Consider the following 19,026-nt stretch of genomic DNA (forward strand, 5'->3'; position numbering starts at 1 on the left):
CTTAATTCCTCTCACTTAATCTTGGCTGCACGTCAGGAGCTGTGCAGCAGTGCAGCAGAAAGGGAGAGCAGCAGACCCCAGGACCAGCACACAGACTCCCCCTGTGCTACCATAGCTCAGCGCTTTTCTCCGGGCTGGATTATCTATTGATTGCATTTCCCTCCCCCCTTCATCCCTTCCAGGCTCACCGGGATGTGCATATGCGTTTGGATTTCTCAAGGATTCTCCCCCTCTAACATGGATGTCCCACCATTCCTTGCAGTTGAAGGTTGCTCCTTGGTGCAGTGAATGAAGAACATGCAGGGATTGCTAATGTGTTTGGGAAGCGGATCCTCCTTGCTCATGTTGTCTCTGTGACCATGCCGTGATCGTTTCTGAGGGCCATCATCAGTCTATGTCCTCTCCTTCTTCTCACTCTACCGGGGAAGCTGACACTCTATAGGGGGAAGGCGCAACGCGGATGTACAGTGGAACCATGAAGATTCTGTGCCCTCTCCTAACTCATTCATTCTTCAGGTGCACCCTAAGATTCGTCGCCTGCTTGCTTTGGATTGGGTATACTCAAGGGACCACACATGTTCTACGTTTCGGTAAGATATCCCTTTTTCACTTTGCTTCTGGATTGAATATAGTAACCCTGGTGGAAACAATACAAGGATGTCTGCTAAAGTGGGTATTATTGCAGCCAGGTCTATCACAATGAAGGCACTAATCTGTCTGCAGAAATGGATTATTGTCACTGCAGTCCAAAGAATAGGACGCTGACAGCTCTGTGATAATGGGGGATAGAATGGGAAGGTGTCATTGTCGCCCAGGGTGGCTGGAGATTGCTAGATGGTAGTCATCTACTCTTGTGGGAAGTGTGTAGTAAAGTGGGAATCTAGTCAACAGTCTCAAAAATGTGTCAAAGATGATGTCTAGAGCCCCTAACTCTTCATCTGAGATGTTTATTGGGATCCCTCCACAAGCCAATGAATGCATCTATGAGCTCCGATAGTAAGTTCCTCTTTCACCCATGTGGGTAGAAGAAAGTGCATGCTACTTGAGACTGGTGACATTTTCTGCACATGTTAAATAAGGTATTGTAAAGTCCTCTCGGTAGTTGTTTTAGATGCCTCTCAGATATTCAGGACAACCATGGCAGCTAAACTTTGCCCAAGTGGGTTTAGATAGAGCAAACAGGTGACCAACTACTGGCGGATCAGACTAGGCATCCCAGTTGAAGTCACCTAGATAATCCACTCAAGATTCTATCTGAAAGCAGGATGTCACCTAAGATGTGTGGAAGCAGGACATCACATAATACAGGAAGAAGAAGGACAGCTGAGATGGAAGAGGGGCTGAACGTTTATTACAATGGCCATTATTAATAGCAGATAACTAAAACCATTCATCAGCTTGATAAATACGATTTGATGGTGCGAAATCCAAAGTGTGACTTGTCCCTGCTGCCATCTGCTTCTATCTAAGGTGATGCTTGAGGCACGTTGCTAATAGCAACCGTCTCCAGGAATGCTTGCTTCTTTGGAAGCAGACAGTTCATATATCACTGCACATTGCATGTATTACACTAGGAGCCATGCTCCGGCATAGGTAATGATGATACAATGACATGCAGTACAATTCACATAATGCCACTCATGCCTGAAATCAATCATATGCTAGAGTACAGCCTCCTCTCAACCCCTCAACACCCAAGGGTGCAGCTCTGCCTAGCAGGGATTAGGGGGAAAATCCCTTGTCCTCCATAAATCACCCACAAGACAACAAAGAAGTCATGATGACAACAAGGAGCCTTCAGGATGTATTGTGCCACCTTGAATGTGCAGGAATGGATGCTGCTGGTGCTGGTGGTGTGAACCTTGCCTAGCACCACACCAGGGAGCATTTATTCTGTGATAGAACTACTTAGAGGAGATTTCCCTCCGACTTGGCCATGTCTCCTGACCATGACAGATGGTTTGCGGATGTGGCTCAGTCATCCTGGTACCATGTTTTCCCACATCAGTGCCCTTTTTGCAGAACAAAAGACTATTCAGTGCCATGCCTGGTTTTCTTTCTACAGAACATTTAACAATATTAATAACAATAGTCCTGTGCAGTCCCGTGTTCCCTTCTGCTTGGCTGAGGTCAAGAGTTGTCTGAAGAGAGTCTTCAAAGGACAACTAGCCCTGATTCTCTGCCTCAGCCTGCAGCTCTATGGCAACAGGCGAGTCCTTAAACAAGTGCTGGAGCCTGAACTCCCTGCTCCATCCCTGCCAACTGCACCTTCATACCAGCTCTGCCCGCATCCCCTCGTTATAGATATAGACACACACTTTCTAACTTTATATTTGTAAAATGATCTGTGTTTATATATATATATACACACATACATGCAAACACTTTCTACATGCAAAAGTATGTGTATATATATATACACACACATACACAAACAAACACTAATTACAGGTGTGTTGGAGTATTCTCTACTGCACCGTTATTATAGTATTTGACTCATTCTATACTGTGCATGCCACTTTAGAAAAATGACTTAATGACTTAATAGTTTTGACTCTTCACCCTAAATATGTATTTACCATAGCAGCCAGAAACAGTTTTTTGGTCCACGACATACCATAAGCAGAATTCATTGCTACCTAGCCAGTTAATCCATTACAGATGCTTTCTCCTTTCCCCATATGCTATTAGTCACAGATTTCAGTACTTTGCCAGTGCTAGTCTGTTTGCAACGTGGTGTCAGCCGTGCATGCCAGCCAAGAATATCATAAAATGTTATTCTCACAAGGCAGGAGGATCACTGGCACCGGGCAAAGCTGTAGACATCAGATGTACTAACAATGAGACATGGCTGGGGTATTATTCCAGCTGTATAATACAGGGTGACCGACGGAAGGAACAGTCAACTGTCCTAGACAAGTTTGAGAAAAAATATCAATTTGTCTATCTATCTATCTATCTATCTATCTATCTATCTATCTATCTATCTATCTATCTATCTATCTATCTACCCATACTATCTATCTATCTATCTATCTATCTATCTATCTAATATCTATCTCTTATCTATCTCTTATCTATCATCTATCTATTATCTATCTATCTATCTATCTATCTATCTATCTATCTATCTATCTATCTAATATCTATCTCTTATCTATCTATTATCTATCATCTATCTATCTATTATCTATCTATTATCTATCTATCTATCTATCTATCTATTATCTATCTATCTATCTATCTATCTATCTATCTATCTATCTATCTATCTATCTAATATCTATCTACCCATATCTATCTATCTATCTATCTATCATCTATCTATTATCTATGTCTGTCATCTATATATCTGTCTATTATCTATCTATCATATATATATATATATATATATATATATATATATATCTGTCTATTATCTGTCTGTCTCATCTAGATCTATATAACCTTAAATGCAAGATAGATATTAGATAGATAGATAGATAGATAGATAGATAGATTAACATATATACCCTACAACTGGCATTTATTGGAGGTCTGTTAAAGAAGTCAATAAAATCTGAAGTTGTTTTTTGTCTTTCTATGTAGATGTATCACTATAGATCTACACTTACTACACAAGTTCTGATTTGTTACTGTAATTTTCTCTAATGGTTAATAATATAGCCATACAAAGACCAATAAAACAATAACACATCATCTTTGACTGGCTTTATATGTAATTCATGAACAATAATGTTCTTGTCTGATGGTTATTGCGGGTAATGCGGCAGGACATGTTCTGAATGCCGGCTTTTATGCAGTGTTCTGTGGCTCTTTGTGCACTTCTTCAGAATTAAACCCACCATGGTAGTAACAGGCTATTGAGGAATACTACATAGTTTATTGACTTATTTTGTTTGTTATAACTTATAATCAATGTAATGAGATATGGGTAAAGTAATGCTGGTACATTTTGAAAACATATGCCCTCCAGAAAATATTGCAGTCCATTTGGTATCTATCTATCTATCTATCTATCTATCTATCTATCTATCTATCTATCTATCTAATCTATCTTTCTTTATCCAACTTATTCTCAATCATGTATGGAATTCAGTCATTTCAGTCTACCCACAAAGGTGATGCCCATCAAGGTTATATCAACTCTGGCATCACTGATGATGAACCAAAGGGACAGTTCATGTTCATCATCATCTCAAGAACTTTCAAGTACAGCAAAAAAAACCTTGGAAAGAACGTGAGGTTGAATCCCCCTTGAAGGGAAGAGTTGAGGAGCATTTTTATTGACTGGTCCAGATTAAACACTAGAGAGAGAGATTTCAATTTGATAACGTCACATCCCTTCTTGTTTTTCTTTGCTTTTTTCTACTGACAATTTTGTAAGGTAATTAAATTGGCTGATTGAAGTCACAGTGGTCATGGGGTGATAAAGACTATTTGGATTTAATGGAATTTAAAAACAACAGTGAACAGCATACAAGTCTTACAGACCAAGAATTTTAATGGCCCATTCAGGTGCTGACTAAATAGAACAAGCTGAACAAGTTTAATTGAAAGGGCAAACTGGATTAGCTGTATACAATCTTTATAGCTGCAGATAGGGGAATTAAAATTATTATCCCTTTAAAAGACTCATTATTACATTATCAAGATTTAATGTAGGTTAAGTAAGCTTCCTTCAGCTTAGAGTTTCTAGAACAGAAGGGATTTAATAACAACAACTAAAGCACAATGATACAAAAGAATCAGGTAGCATTAATGCAACTCAATTAACTGTTACCTTATTCTGGAAAAGCAGTTGTTATAGCAGAGAGTCAATGGAAGGGAGAGACTAGGGACAATGCTACCAGACATTGGCTTTATTCTCCATTGTTTGCCATTATTATAAGACTCACACTCTCCAGCTCTACTTTGTAGTACAGAAGGTATCTAAATGGGACTTCTCATTCCATGTGCTGGGCTTGACCTCTTCTACAAAATAGTAGATAGATAGATTACATACATTGTCCATAAGACAGGACATTGACAATCATCTTTGCTGGATTAGCATTGTGTATATGATTAGCCTTCTCCTCTCAGGGACTGGAGCTCAGGTTCTAGTTTCTTTCTTTTGTAAAAATCAGTGCCATCTCATGAATGATATTTACTATATCTATGAGAAGACTATATGCTGATTAACTATTGGCTAATTATGGAGATTTATGCTGTTTTTATGCAGAATTTTTTAAACTTATTTGTGGACTGTGTATTATTTCCGAGACAAGCTCTGTATATTCCTCAGCATTTGCTGCAATGTTAGATGAGCACACCTGCAACATGCTTAATAGTGACTTGCCTAGCTTTTATATTGCTGTATGGTATCTTGGTTATTATTATTGTTTATATAATTAAAATTTTATCCAGAAATGACTTACTTACGGCACGCCATAATTGCCTTCTTTGGGAAAGAATATTTGATGTGTGCTGTGTGTGTGTATATATATATATATATATATATATATATATAATAAACAAAGAATATATATATATATAGTGAAAAATGCCTTCTAATATCCTAAATGTCTTTGTCCTCTCTTCTAATGTACAGCAAATCTTAACAATCAGTAACATTCACATCGGCTAATGTTATTGTCTTAAAAATGCCAATTCGGAAATATTTTAGTCTTTGTTGTCCATTATCTGTTCAAAATTCACAGCAGCCAGTTATAATGGTCTATCGGTGGTGTTTCCTTCTCTAAGGGTGATGTTGCCATGTGATGCAACCTGCTTGCCATTTACAAAAAGGAGTCAAAAGTTTAATCTGAAAAGAGTACAAAGATGAGGAACAAAGGCCAAGCTGTATGGCGCCTGGCAGGGAAGCCACTTGAAATCTTAAGACATATTACCCAGTGGGACCAGTGACTGTTCCATCCATCACGGCAGTTTTTTAAAATATTCGTTCTAGGCTTAAAAGTTAAACATAGCTCATTTTGCAGAATAATACACAATCAAAACTGCCTCAATGATTAAAGTGGACTTTTTTGTCTGGTGGTTTAGTGGATGATGAGTTTTGTTATTTATTAAGCATGTTGGCTACAGTATTGCAGGACTATCAATCTACTGACTGGCTTCTTATCATCCTAAAGTATCAGTCAATGAACCCTTTTCTAATTACTTAGGACAGACCTCTGGGAGCTGTCAGGTGTCAGAATGCTATCTTGCATCATTACTAAAAAGAGACCATTTGGGGCTATTAGCTAGATTTTACTTTGGGCTTGTAGGTATGACCTATAAATAATGAGCAAGTGGCAAAATGGACTAGGGAAATGGCAGGTGATAATGTGACATCTATCACCAAGTGAGGATCTCTGGTGTGGTGCTGTCATAAGGGATTTAATCTGACTTCCTAATTCATAGGTTTTATGTGTTAAAAAATAACACATTTCAAAAATGGGCAGATTTTTACCAGTATTTACTGTTTTTACAGCCCCTTGTCGAAACACTATTTTGAAAACAGAATAAAATAAATCTATGAACAGCATTACACTAGAGGTCTTGGTTTTTGTCTTTGATGTCCATTATCAGCTCACACTCGCCGTCCTGTAACCAAGGCTCCTCTTCAGGCAAAGTGTACAGAAACAGTTGATAAAGTGTTGTGCTTTGAGGAAATTGCCACTGGGTGAGTGTGTCACCATAAAAATATACACGCTGCATTCATCTGTCTTACCTTCTTCTCATTTTTCTTTTGTATGGTTTTCTATAGATCACCAAGGCTAATACTATTAGTAGAGTGTTATACCAGAGTATGTTAGTAGTTCTTGAAGTTATTTACGACAGAAACTGGTGTAATGATGATTGAAATCTATGCCAGTTACAAGCTGGAGTAAATTTCAGCCTGGCGCAAATAATGCCAGAGGAGTCATTTCATTTATGATGAGGCCTGCACCTTGTCATAAATTAAATGTCTGCTTGGCAGCACAGGGCCCATCAACACTTGTGTAGCACACACCGGTTATTGATAAATAAGGGCCAAAGGTTGGGGATCAGGACAATTATCGCATATTTCTTGTTTCTGATAATTTCCCTATGTAAACCTGCCGCTGATCACCCAATAAATAAGTAAACACTTGTTCAATGGGTCATCACATTCTTCACTAGTGATGAGCGGCAGGGGCAATATTCGAATTTGCGATATTTCGCTAATATTTTGTAGAATATTCATCAAATTCTTTGTGAATTTGATAATTCAAGATTATATTCCTGATTGCAAAAATCGGCAATGTAATATTTGCGTAATGCGTGCGAAATACAGGCGTGGGTCACTTATGTTACATTTTTCAAGCTGGTTTAAGTTTTCTGAGACTGGAAAAAAATGGTTGGCATGGCAGAACATTAGAATAGCTTTACATGCTCCAATATGTTCGCGCTTGCAATTTTTTTTAGCAATATCAGCTACACTATAGATCAATCTAACCTACACTCACTATCTTCTCCTAACTATCTGAATTATATATATAAGTTAACTATCTAATGTAATAACACAAAGCACAGAGCACAGCAATGACACTGCTGTCTCTCTAAGAACTGCAATAAACTTTAGAAAATAGCTGCTGGGGAGGTTCTTGTATAATAAGGGTAGGGCAACTTTTCTATTGGTTGCTAGGGATGTTGCTAAGCTGTGACAAAGCCTTCTCATTGGCCCACAATCTACAGGAAGGGAGGAATGATCACCTGATGTGTACTGTGTTAAAAAAAAAAAAAAGAAAAAAAAACTAATATTCATCATTACGAATATAAAGCACTATAGTCAAAATGTGGGGGATTGAGTCAGCACAACCTGTATGTAGGTGCACATCACTATGGCGAAATACATATACAAACGGAAAATACAAATGTGATAGCACTCTGCATCCAGCATTCTGCCCTGCCTCCATGCTGGATGAGGCATTGGTGTACATTTTGGCCAAAGCGTAATAATGGTGAGTGGCTTATTACGCTTTGGCCAAAATGTACACCAATGCCTCATCCAGCATTGAGGCAGGGCAGAATGCTGGATGCAAAGTGCTATCACATTTGTATTTTCCATTTGTATAGTCAAAATATTCGCAAATTCTCAAAGTGCTGATATTCGCGATAAAAATTTGCTTTTCGAATATTTGCGCTCAACACTATTCTTCACGAGGCACCGAAAAAAGTCAACAGATAAACACAGCTCCATCTTATCTAATCTCCAATAAATCAGTTTATCTTGCCGGGGAGCTCTGTAACACCAATCATTAAATTAGTTATCTGGGACATTAATATTGACGGTCTTCTTTAGAATAGGTCATCAATATTAGATCGGCATGGGCCCAACCACAGCACCACAACAGATTTAGTTACATAATTAATACGGTTGAAAAAAGACATAAGCCCATCAAATTCAACCAAGGGATAGTTGGGGACGCGAATCCCAGAAGGAAGTGAGACTCAGATTTCTACACGTTTTCATAAGCATTAATGTCATATACTTTAAATAATTCATCTATACCCTTTTTAAATCTGTCCACTGTTCCTGCTGTGACCACGTCCTGAGGAAGTCTATTCCACATATTTACAGTTCTTACAGTAAAGAAGTTTTGACGGTTCTGGAGACTGAACTTTTTCTTCTCCAGTCGGAGACCATTTATATATTTGTATAGGTTAATCATGTCCCCCCTTAGACGTCTCTTCTCAAGATTAAATAAATTGTATTCTTTTAATCTTGACTGTTTAAGGGTGTTTTTGTGAGCTTTAACTAGGCATCGGAACAACACACCTCCATACACGGTTTAGAGGCCATGCCTGGTTACTGCAGTACCGCTTCTATCCAATTAAAATCCATATAGTACGTTACTTTAACATGGTATACATTACTTGCATAAGGCTGTAGGTATGTGGATACTCACATAGACCACTATATGGTCCGTTGTGGTCACTCAAAGCCCCTTTCTCATTTCACAGCCATTATGCACTTTATATATACTACATTACAATATACAAGCAAATTTAGTTCTCGGTTACGTCTGACCCTATTTTATGCCTGCTAGATACTGTTGTGCATTTGAAACCTTGAAATGTTTTCTTTAAAAAATACATGCATAAATTGCCTTGCCATGCATATTTATATTCATTATGTTCACAGCTCTGGTGATTATGGGAAAGAGTAGCGATCAACTGAAAAATTTAAATAAGTTATTCACTATTTTCCCCTGAGATCTACTCGAGTGAGGGTTTACAATTCTATATTTTTTTTTTTACATTATCAGCCATTTCTGGCTGTGATTGCTGTGTTCTTCAATGGGTTTGTTATTGGACATGAAAGTTCATGTGAGAACCAAGCAAGCCTCCAAACGAAATCCCAACATTATTTGAAGTATACTGAGTAATGATGCTACTCTAAGTTTTACATTCACTTCTGAAGCTAACAGTACTATCACTACATGTTTATATAGAACCCATTATATAGGACACTATTTTTCAGATTTAGTAAGAATTTAAAGGCAAAGTTCAAATATAGCGGATAACTTTCACCGTGAATCCATGCCAAATCTGTCATGAATCCATGGCAACATTTCCTTCTGTTACATGCAGAATTTTTACAGATTTGACTGCAGGTTTACTGCTGATTTTACCATACTACATTGAAAAGCATTACAGAGAGTCTGTAGTGAAAATTTACGGCAAGAATGAGTATGCTGTAGATTTGAAAGTCAGCATGATCTGATTTTTCTTTCTATACACGAGAGCCAGGTTTTGAAAACACTGTCCACTTGTACCATTGCATTAGAGGAACTTAGTCCTAGTATAACCATCATTTCAGATGACTTTTCAGAATAGGCTATCAGATGTGTAGACATGAGTAATTACGATAAAAGGGTCATACCACAGCACTCAATATATTATACTCAGAAGATAATTTTATTAATGTACATCAGTTCAATTAATTCAAAGAATAATCATGTTTGCCAATAATACTTGGACTTCTACATGTTTTTAGCTAAAGAAGGTCTAACTAGACCGGAACGTTTCACCTGTGTGAATATCATTGGAAAACATGATTATTCTTTGGTCTAGACTTATTTGAACTGATGTGCATTGATAAAATGATCTTCTGAGTATAACATATTGAATGCCATGGTACGACCCATTTCTTATAATTGGCTGTAGCCTACCATTGTCACTACAACTACTTTTGGAGTATAGGTATTAATCGATTGATCTTACACATGACTTGTATCCTGTATTTTTCAGCAATTTTCCTCTTCTGTAGCTCTGTTTCTAAATGTCAGTTTTCCCTCAGCTAGTGGGTAGAAATTGGCTGTTTTGAAGTCTGTCATACTCAACATAGAGAAATAAGAGTGGGTCTGCTTCCCTATCTCTTTCTTACATAAAAAGACTACATACAGCAGTGTGGCTATGAATACAGCACTGAGGTGAGATAAAACACCCACCTAGAAATAGCAACCTGTGTGTGTGTCTGTGCATCCCACTCTGAAGCTGCTCCATTCTCCATCACCTTCACTCCTTTCCATAGACTCATATAGGCAGCAGCTGTAGCCTAATCCTTCAGTGATCTGATAATACATCTTCATCACTGTCTCAATAAAGATGGTATTTGCCATTGGATTGTGAGTGATCAGTGCAGGAGAGTTAGGCCTCTTTCACACGGGCGTGTCCGGATGCGTCCCGGTGCATTGCGGAAAACCCGCGCGAGTAGGAACGCAATTGCAGTCAGTTTTGACTGCGATTGCGTTCCTATGTTCAGTTTTTATCGCGCGGGTGCAATGTGTTTTGCACGCGCGTGATAAAAAACAGACTGTGGTAAGCAGACCCGAAGTTCTTTACAGAAGTTCAGGTTTGGGTTAGTTGTAGTGTAGATTGTATTATTTCCCCTTATAACATGGTTATAAAGGAAAATAATAGCATTCTGAATACAGAATGTATAGTACAATAGGGCTGGAGGGGTTAAAAAAACAAAAAAACTATTTAACTCACCTTAATCCACTTGTTCGCGCAGCCCAGCTTCTCTTCTGTCTTCATCTGTGAGCAATAGGACCTTTGATAATGTCACTGCGTTCATCACATGGTCCAGCACATGATCCATCACCATGGTGATGGATCATGTGATGAGCGTAGTGATGTCATCAAAGGTCCTATTGCTCACAGATGAAGACAGAAGAGATGCCGGCTGCGCGAACAAGTGGATTAAGGTGAGTTAATTTTTTTTTAACCCCTCCAGCCCTATTGTACTATGCATTCTGTATTCAGAATGCTATTATTTTCCCTTATAACCATGTTATAAGTGAAAAGAAGCTTTATTCACCAAGCATGCAACGTTTCAATCCTCTCAAAGGGATTTTTCTCAAGCTTGAGAAAAATCCCATTGAGAGGATTGAAACGTCGCATGCTTGGTGAATAAAGCTTCTTTTTACTTTTTCACGACTTGGATGTGCTGCGGAGTTCATTTTTTCTACATTATTTGGAGGTGGATCGCCTACTCAGCCGCTGGCACTCCGTCTGTACTACATTGACAGTGGTGCTGCCCACATTTCTTTATTCATGTTATAAGTGGAAATAATAATGATCGGGTCCCCATCCCGATCGTCACCTAGCAACCGTGCGTGAAAATTGCACCGTATCCGCACTTGCTTGCGGATGCTTGCGATTTTCACGCAACCCCATTCATTTCTATAGGGCCTGCGTTACGTGAAAAACGCACAAAGAGGAGCATGCTGTGATTTTCACGCAACGCACAAGTGATGCTTGAAAATTACCGCTCGTGTGCACAGCCCCATAGAAATGAATGGGTCAGGATTCAGTGCGGGTGCAATGCGTTCAACTCACGCATCACATCCGCGCAGAAAGCTCGCCCGTGTGAAAGGGGCCTTTGGGTGAGGAGAGGCGTCTGATAAATGGAGGAAGAGTCATTTTTCTATTTCGAGATACAGTATAATAAACAGTTTCTTATCTATGCCTGCACTATTTTTTCATGAATAAAATGAATTGACGTTTATAATTTAAATCTTCAGTCGAAAGGATAAGAAGAAATTTAATTTTACAAAAAATACACATTTTACAGTGCTCTGCTGAAGCCAGTGATTGGCTGCAGTGGTATACATTATGTTATAGCTGCAGTCAAACTATACATCACTGACTGCAGTCGAGAAATATGACAGAATGATGGTGCTAGATTGGAGTGGGTGCAGAAAACGAAAGTAATTTTTTAAAAATTATTTTACCAAGCCCCCATCAGTTTGGTAAAAAAACAAAATAAAATTTGGATAATCCATTTAGTATAATTGGAAAAACCATGTGTGTGTTCCATTGGCAATGTGACTGCAATTTCAGATGTGGGCACCCAGGATTGTCTCAATCTACCTATGGTATAACACCTCAATCGTGATCATTTTGAAATCCCTATTTAACTTAACTGATCTATAATTGGATCTTCTCAGAAACTAATGGCCACTAAAACAAGAAATGCAAAGTTGACGACTAACGCATTTCATAACTCTGTGGTGTAGAAATTATTCTCTATCTCAGTTTATTTTTTAGAGAAATAAAACAGACTGAGATAATTAATAGCATTGAGTGATAGCTGCCAAGTGTCTTTGCCCTTTCTTCAGTGCCAACTGAATATTGTATTCATCTGGTTACTATGGAGACATTGCTAAACAGCCACAGCCCTTTACAAGGGTATGTAAGGCAGTTTGTTCTTACCAGTTTATCAGAGACAGCTAGCCTATCTGAATTTTTTAAAATACTGACTTATGAATTCAGGGATCTCAAGTCTCCCGGACGTTCAGGGAGTCTCCCGCTATTAGATAGCGGCTCCCTGATGCCCGCATGTAAAACAATATATCCCGGAAAGGTTTACTTTACTCGCAGTAAACCTTTCCGGAAACCTGTAGCAGTGTCCCCTTCTCGGTGTGTGCGCACAGTGCAAGAAGAAGTCGATGCCAGCAGTCCGCAGCGGCGCATCAGGCTGAGCCTGTGCGCACACGCAGGATCTCAAAGCGGGAGGAGGGGGAGGGAGGGAGAGGTGGCACTGAGGAGTAGAAGGCGGCGCTGGGCACAAACGGCGATGCGTGCGGCCGGGCACCATGCATCCACAGACCTCCCCTGCTTGGGCACCTTAATTCAGTGATTGACAGGTTAGTAAAACCTGTTTTTCCGCAGAATAAAGCCACAAATAGCTTTTATAAGACCACCTTAGAAATCAGAATGCTACCCTGGACATGAGCAGATGTTTAGCTCACAGGGCTTATAGGTGGTGACAGAATCCCTTTATACATATACATAAATAGGATAATTTGGGGCAGGGTAATAAACCCAGTCCTCCACACCATAGAGCAAAGTGTGCAGATACTGCAGATGTCTGGAAAATGTAATAAAAAGTTTGTGAAAGAAAAAAAAAAAGAAAACCTCCCTGAAATGAGAAGTGCACCTCCCTGAAATGAGTTTTTGCAGGTTGGGATGTCTGTGAATTAGTTTTTTGTAAAAATATGTTTAACCTCTTAACTTTCACAACCTTTATGCTTCCCTCACTGAGCATAAACAGACAACATGTCTGTTTATGCTCAGACATGCCACTCAACTGACAATGAATTTACAGATTAATGCTGGCAGTGCCTGAGAAGAGCTGTGGCTGTCAGTCACAATTATACATGAGTTACCCCTCTCCCTGTCCTCCTACTTATGATTGGCAGTTCTATCCTTAGTTTCCTCCTTTGTAGAAACTGTCAATCTTCAGCAGGTAGGCGGGGAGAGAGAGAGCTTATGAATAAGCAGGACTCTTCCCTTATAGCCCAAGACACTTCTCTGCCATCATTAATCTGTAAGTTGTTGGCAATCAGTATATATTAGCAGTTAAATAACAGACCACAGAAATGATCTTGTCTGCCACTACTTTATGCTGTTTTCAGTTATGGCAGCACAAAGATTCCTGGAACAACCCTTCACAGAGGACACTTGACTAGTTGGTCACAGCAAAAATGGGAATAGCCTTCTCGAGGGTAGAAGTTATATAAAATGGCAACAAACAAAAACAAAATTTATTTCATGATATATACTAAGGTAAGAAGTGTTCCCCTTAAGTAGCAGTACATTGGTTCCTGAAATTACAAAATAATTGGTTCCAGCTCAACCATTATATGGTGAAACCTTTGTAACTTGAGTCTATAACTCTATAATGAACTACTAATTGGTTTTAAAGCCCAAAAATGTTACCCCCAGATTAGAGAAAATGAAGATTTAACAATACAAGTCAGATAACTAACAGATAAAGCAAGTCCTTACATCTAACAGTCAGGAATAGATCCTGAAAGCTGTAAATCACTATCTATGATGAGGATAGGAGCTTCTTCAGGGTCCTGTATAGTAGAGATGTCGCGAACATAAAATTTTCCGTTCGCGAACGGCGAACACGAATTTCCGCAAGTGTTCGCGAACGGGCGAACCGCCATAGACTTCAATATGCAGGCAAATTTTAAAACCCACAGGGACTCTTTCTGGCCACAATAGTGATGGAAAAGTTGTTTCAAGGGGACTAACACCTGGAGGGGGATCCATGGCAAAACTCCCATGGAAAATCACGTATTTGACGCAGAGTCGGGTTTTAATCCATAAAGGGCATAAATCACCTAACATTCATAAATTGTTTGGAATAACGTGCTTTAAAACATCCAGTGTGTGTATACGATCACTTATGATGTTGTATCGATCAGGTAGTGTAAGGGTTACGCCCGCTTCACAGTGACAGACCAAACTCTGACAGACCAAACTTCCCGTTTAACGCACCGCAAACAACCGCAAACAGTCCATTTGCACAACCGCAAACTCCCCATTTGCACAAGGTTGGATACCAAGCTAGCCATGTCCCGTTCCTTGTCCTCACTGACGTCATTGAAGGTCTCTTCCTCCACCCAGCCACGTACAACACCAAGGGTCCCCGAAAGGTGACAACAAGCCTCCTGGGACGCCTGCTGTGGTTGGTCTTCCACCTCCTCAAAGCCACCTTCCTCCTCTGACTCGTCTTCTTCAGACTCCTCTGCGTTGCTGCAGGTCCAGCAATCGACGACGACAAGGCTGCTTCTGGTGGTGATGGTGACCTCAACTCTTCATGCTCATCTACGGCCTGATCCAGCACTCTTCGCAGGGCACGCTCCAGAAAAAATGCATATGGGATGAGGTCGATGATGTTTCCTTGGGTTTGACTGACCAGGTTTGTCACCTCCGCAAAAGGACGCATGAGCCTACAGCCATTGTGCATGAGCGTTCAGTAACGCGTCCAAAAAATACCCAGCTCCGCAGAGGCTATCCTCTTTTTTTTTTTATAAAAAAAATATGTTTTTACCAGTTTAATCTCTGTTTTTTCCCCTATCAGGGGCTGGTGTATGGAATAGATTTTAGGAACCGGGAGATGGAAAAAGATGGTTGGTCGGTCCTCTTACTTCCAATTTGGGGCACTGCGCGTGCGCCGTGCAATGTACTGTGCCACCCTATATGAGTGGTGGGCAGTGGGCACAGTACAGTCTGTGGGCCTGACACACACTGGCAGGCAACTGCAATTATATTGCAGAGACAAAATGTAATTACTTTTTTATCTGCAAGATGCTGTGCCACCCTATATGAGTGGTGGGCAGTGGGCACAGTACAGTCTGTGGGCCTGACACTCACTGGCAGGCAACTGAAATTATATTACAGAGAAAAAATTTAATGACTTTTTTATCTGCAAGGTACTGTGCCACCCGATATGAGTGGTGGGCACTGGCAGTGGGCACAGTACAGTCAGTGTGCCTGACACACACGGGCAGGCAACTGCAATATATATATAGAAAAAAATAAATAAAAGCAGACTGATGTACCAGCCCTAAAATGGGCTTTTTGGGGTGCTGTCAGGACGCTGTCCTTACAGCAGATGAGTCTTTGAGGACTGTAGTGGACACACAACACTGGCCTAGCTAACGATTTCCCTATTAATTCAGCAGCAGCAGCACTCTCCCTGCTCTCACTAACACTGCAATGTATGTTGAGTCTAGTTTCAACTTACAATGGCCCAAGATAGACCATTAGAAGTTGTGAATATTGTATCTTGAGAGACCACTTGTATTAGGCTACTTTCACACTCGCGTTTTGTGCGAATCCGTCATAAATGGATCCGTTCAGATAATGCAACTGCCTGCATCCATTTAGAACCGATCCGTTTGTATTATCTTTAACATAGCCAAGACATCTTGAACACTATTGAAAGTCAATGGAGGATGGATAAATTCTCTATAGTGCCAGATTGTGTCAATGAAAACGGATCCGTCCCCATTAACTTACATTGTGTGCCAGGATCTGTTTGGCTCAGTTTCATCAGACGGACACCGAAACACTGCAAGCAGCGTTTTGGTGTCCGTCTACAAAGCGGAATGGAGACTGAACTGTGGCAAACTGATGCAAACTGATGCATTCTGAGCGGATCCTTTTCTATTCAGAATGCATTAAAATGCAAAATGAACCATTTTGGACCGCTTGTGAGAGTCCTGAACGGATCTCACAAACGAAAAGCCAAAATGGGAGTGTGAAAGTAGACTAAGTTTTGAAGTATTCCCTGCTCAGCAGTTGGCAATAAGCAGCTTTCTCTGTTGACCAGCACAGCTTACATGGCATCTTGTCTACTCACACCCATCAGTCTACTGCCTTTCCCTTTTACATTTCATGTTGTAGTCCTTAAAGTTTTAGATATAGCAAACTCTGCAACAATACTATGCAACATTTGATAAATTTGCCATACATTACGACACTGTACACTCCTGTTAAACTGACTTAAAAAATGACTCTCATGATAAATCTACCCTTGTGTATTTCGTCCCTATTCAAATTCACCTTTTCCACAATAATGGTGCCATGAAAGCTTTGATGAATTCATTGTGAATAGAGATAAATGACCCCTTTCTAAACAAATCAAATTCGACCCAAGTTTTCCAAAATTCAGGTCAAATCTAAATCTTGGCATTTTTAAGAACAGAAGAAAGAAACAATGAAGAAAGAAGATAACATGACCCCAGGAGGTGTGTGCCTATATTCAGAGACATTTGCTGCCATAAAGCAAACATTTCTGGACCACAAAAAAAAAAGTCAAAAATTCTACAGCGCAGTCTGTTTTTATAGAGGCTGTTTTATATCTTTTATACTTTTACCCATAGTTATATACGTTACTGTCGCTTTAAGATTCCTAATAGTATTAAAGGTTTGGTATTAAAGAACTTGAAATGAGTTGCATATAGTTCAAGGAGAGCTCTGACTACCATTCACAACTTTTCAGGGAAATTAGAAAGAATTGAATCTGAATCGTATTTTAAGAAATTCATTCATCATTAACCACTTCACATCTGTCCCCTTCCTGACCAGGCCTAATTTAGCAAATCTAACATATCTCACTTTATGTGGTAATAACTTTGAAACGCTTTTACTTATCCAAGCCATTCAGAGATTGTTTTCTCGTGACACATTGTACTTCATGGTAGTCATAAATTTGAGTCAATATATTTAACCTTTATTTATAAAAAAATCCCAAATTTACAAAAAAAAATAATAATTCGCAATTTTCTAAATTTTTATTTCTCTGCTTTTAAAACAGAAAGTGATACCTCATAAAATATTTTATTACTTAACATTTCCCGTATGTCTACTTTATGTTGGTATCATTTTGGAAATGTCATTTTATTTTTTTAGGACGTTAGAAGGCTTAGAAGTTTAGAAGCAATTCCTAAAATTTTTAAGAAAATTGCCAAAACCCACTTTTTAAAAGCGCAAATAGTATATAAAATATGTATGGAACTAGGTATGTAATATTTGTAACTGACGTGATCAAGCTACATATAAACAGTAAGCAAGCAAAATAATATCAGGTTAAAAAAGCAACTTTTAAAATTGATTGCAAACTTTATATTAAATAATACTATAATGCAAGTATAGATAACATCTAAATGAAAAATCTTTTCTTCTGCGGTATACAGCAAATGTCTAATAAATACTATCAAAGAAATATTTCAACCTTGTAATATTCAAAGGTGAATAATAATTTAATAAAACATAATGAAAATGCACTGAGCAAGAAGACACTGTATTGCTAATATATATATTTTTTATATTTATAAGAATAATAATAATGCCACTGTATGTTATTTTGACTATGGGGTTATCCATCTTTTATTAAGTTATGGCTTATCCACAGGATAGGTCATCACTAGCTGATTGATGGGAGTCTGCCACACCACACCCCTGCCGTTCAGCTGCAGTTGATCGAGCTGTGTTGTTCCGGTGCTGACTTCTGGTACCAGAGCTGCACCCAAACAACTGATTGTATGGGTTTTCATACCCACCCAGGCCTATCATGCATGCATCGTGCATGCTCTCGTCATCTCCAGCCTGGACTACTGCAACATCCTCCTGTGTGGCCTCCCATCCAGCACTCTCGCTCCCCTCCAATCTATTCTCAACTATGCTGCCAGGTTAATCCACCTCTCCCCTAATTTCTCCTCTGCCTCCCCCCTCTGCCAATCTCTTCACTGACTCCCAACTGCCCAGTGAATTCAGTTTAAAATACTTACAACTACATATAAGGCCGTCCACAATTTGACCCCTTCTTTTATCTCTGACCTGATTTCTTGATACATCCCCACACTTAATCTCAGGTCCTCACAGGACCTCTTCCTCAGTTCTCCTCTCATCTGTTTCTCAAACAATCGACTACAAGATTTCTCCCGTGCCTCTCCCCTACTCTGGAACTCACTACTCCAACACATCAGACTCCCCCCAACATCCAAAGCTTCAAGAGTAACCTGAAAACTAACCTTTTTAGAAAAGCCCAACACCTTCAATAAGCATGCTGCCACCACACAGCCACAAGAGCAGCCTATGCCCTTACCTATTGTGTTCTCCCCTTCCCTTATAGATTGTAAGCTCTTGCAGGCAGGATCATCTACCCCTCTGTACCAGTCTGTTAATAGTTTCTTGTTACTGTGTTTTTTATTT

At 39.4% G+C, this 19,026-nt stretch overlaps 1 protein-coding gene across 1 annotated transcript in view; it reads left to right on the forward strand.

Moving 5' to 3' along the window:
* The first annotated feature begins 328 nt into the window (after window positions 1-328).
* Window positions 329-19,026, forward strand: part of GRIK2 (glutamate ionotropic receptor kainate type subunit 2) — a 1,085,136-nt gene continuing 1,066,438 nt past the window's right edge. Inside the window, exon 1 of the mRNA XM_040428804.1 lies at window positions 329-590. Coding sequence (XP_040284738.1) covers window positions 461-590 — 130 coding nt within the window. The 5' untranslated portion in view covers window positions 329-460. The remainder of the gene's footprint in view (window positions 591-19,026) is intronic.

This window comes from Bufo bufo, chromosome 4 (genome assembly GCF_905171765.1).
Source record: "Bufo bufo chromosome 4, aBufBuf1.1, whole genome shotgun sequence".
Lineage (NCBI taxonomy): Eukaryota > Metazoa > Chordata > Amphibia > Anura > Bufonidae > Bufo > Bufo bufo.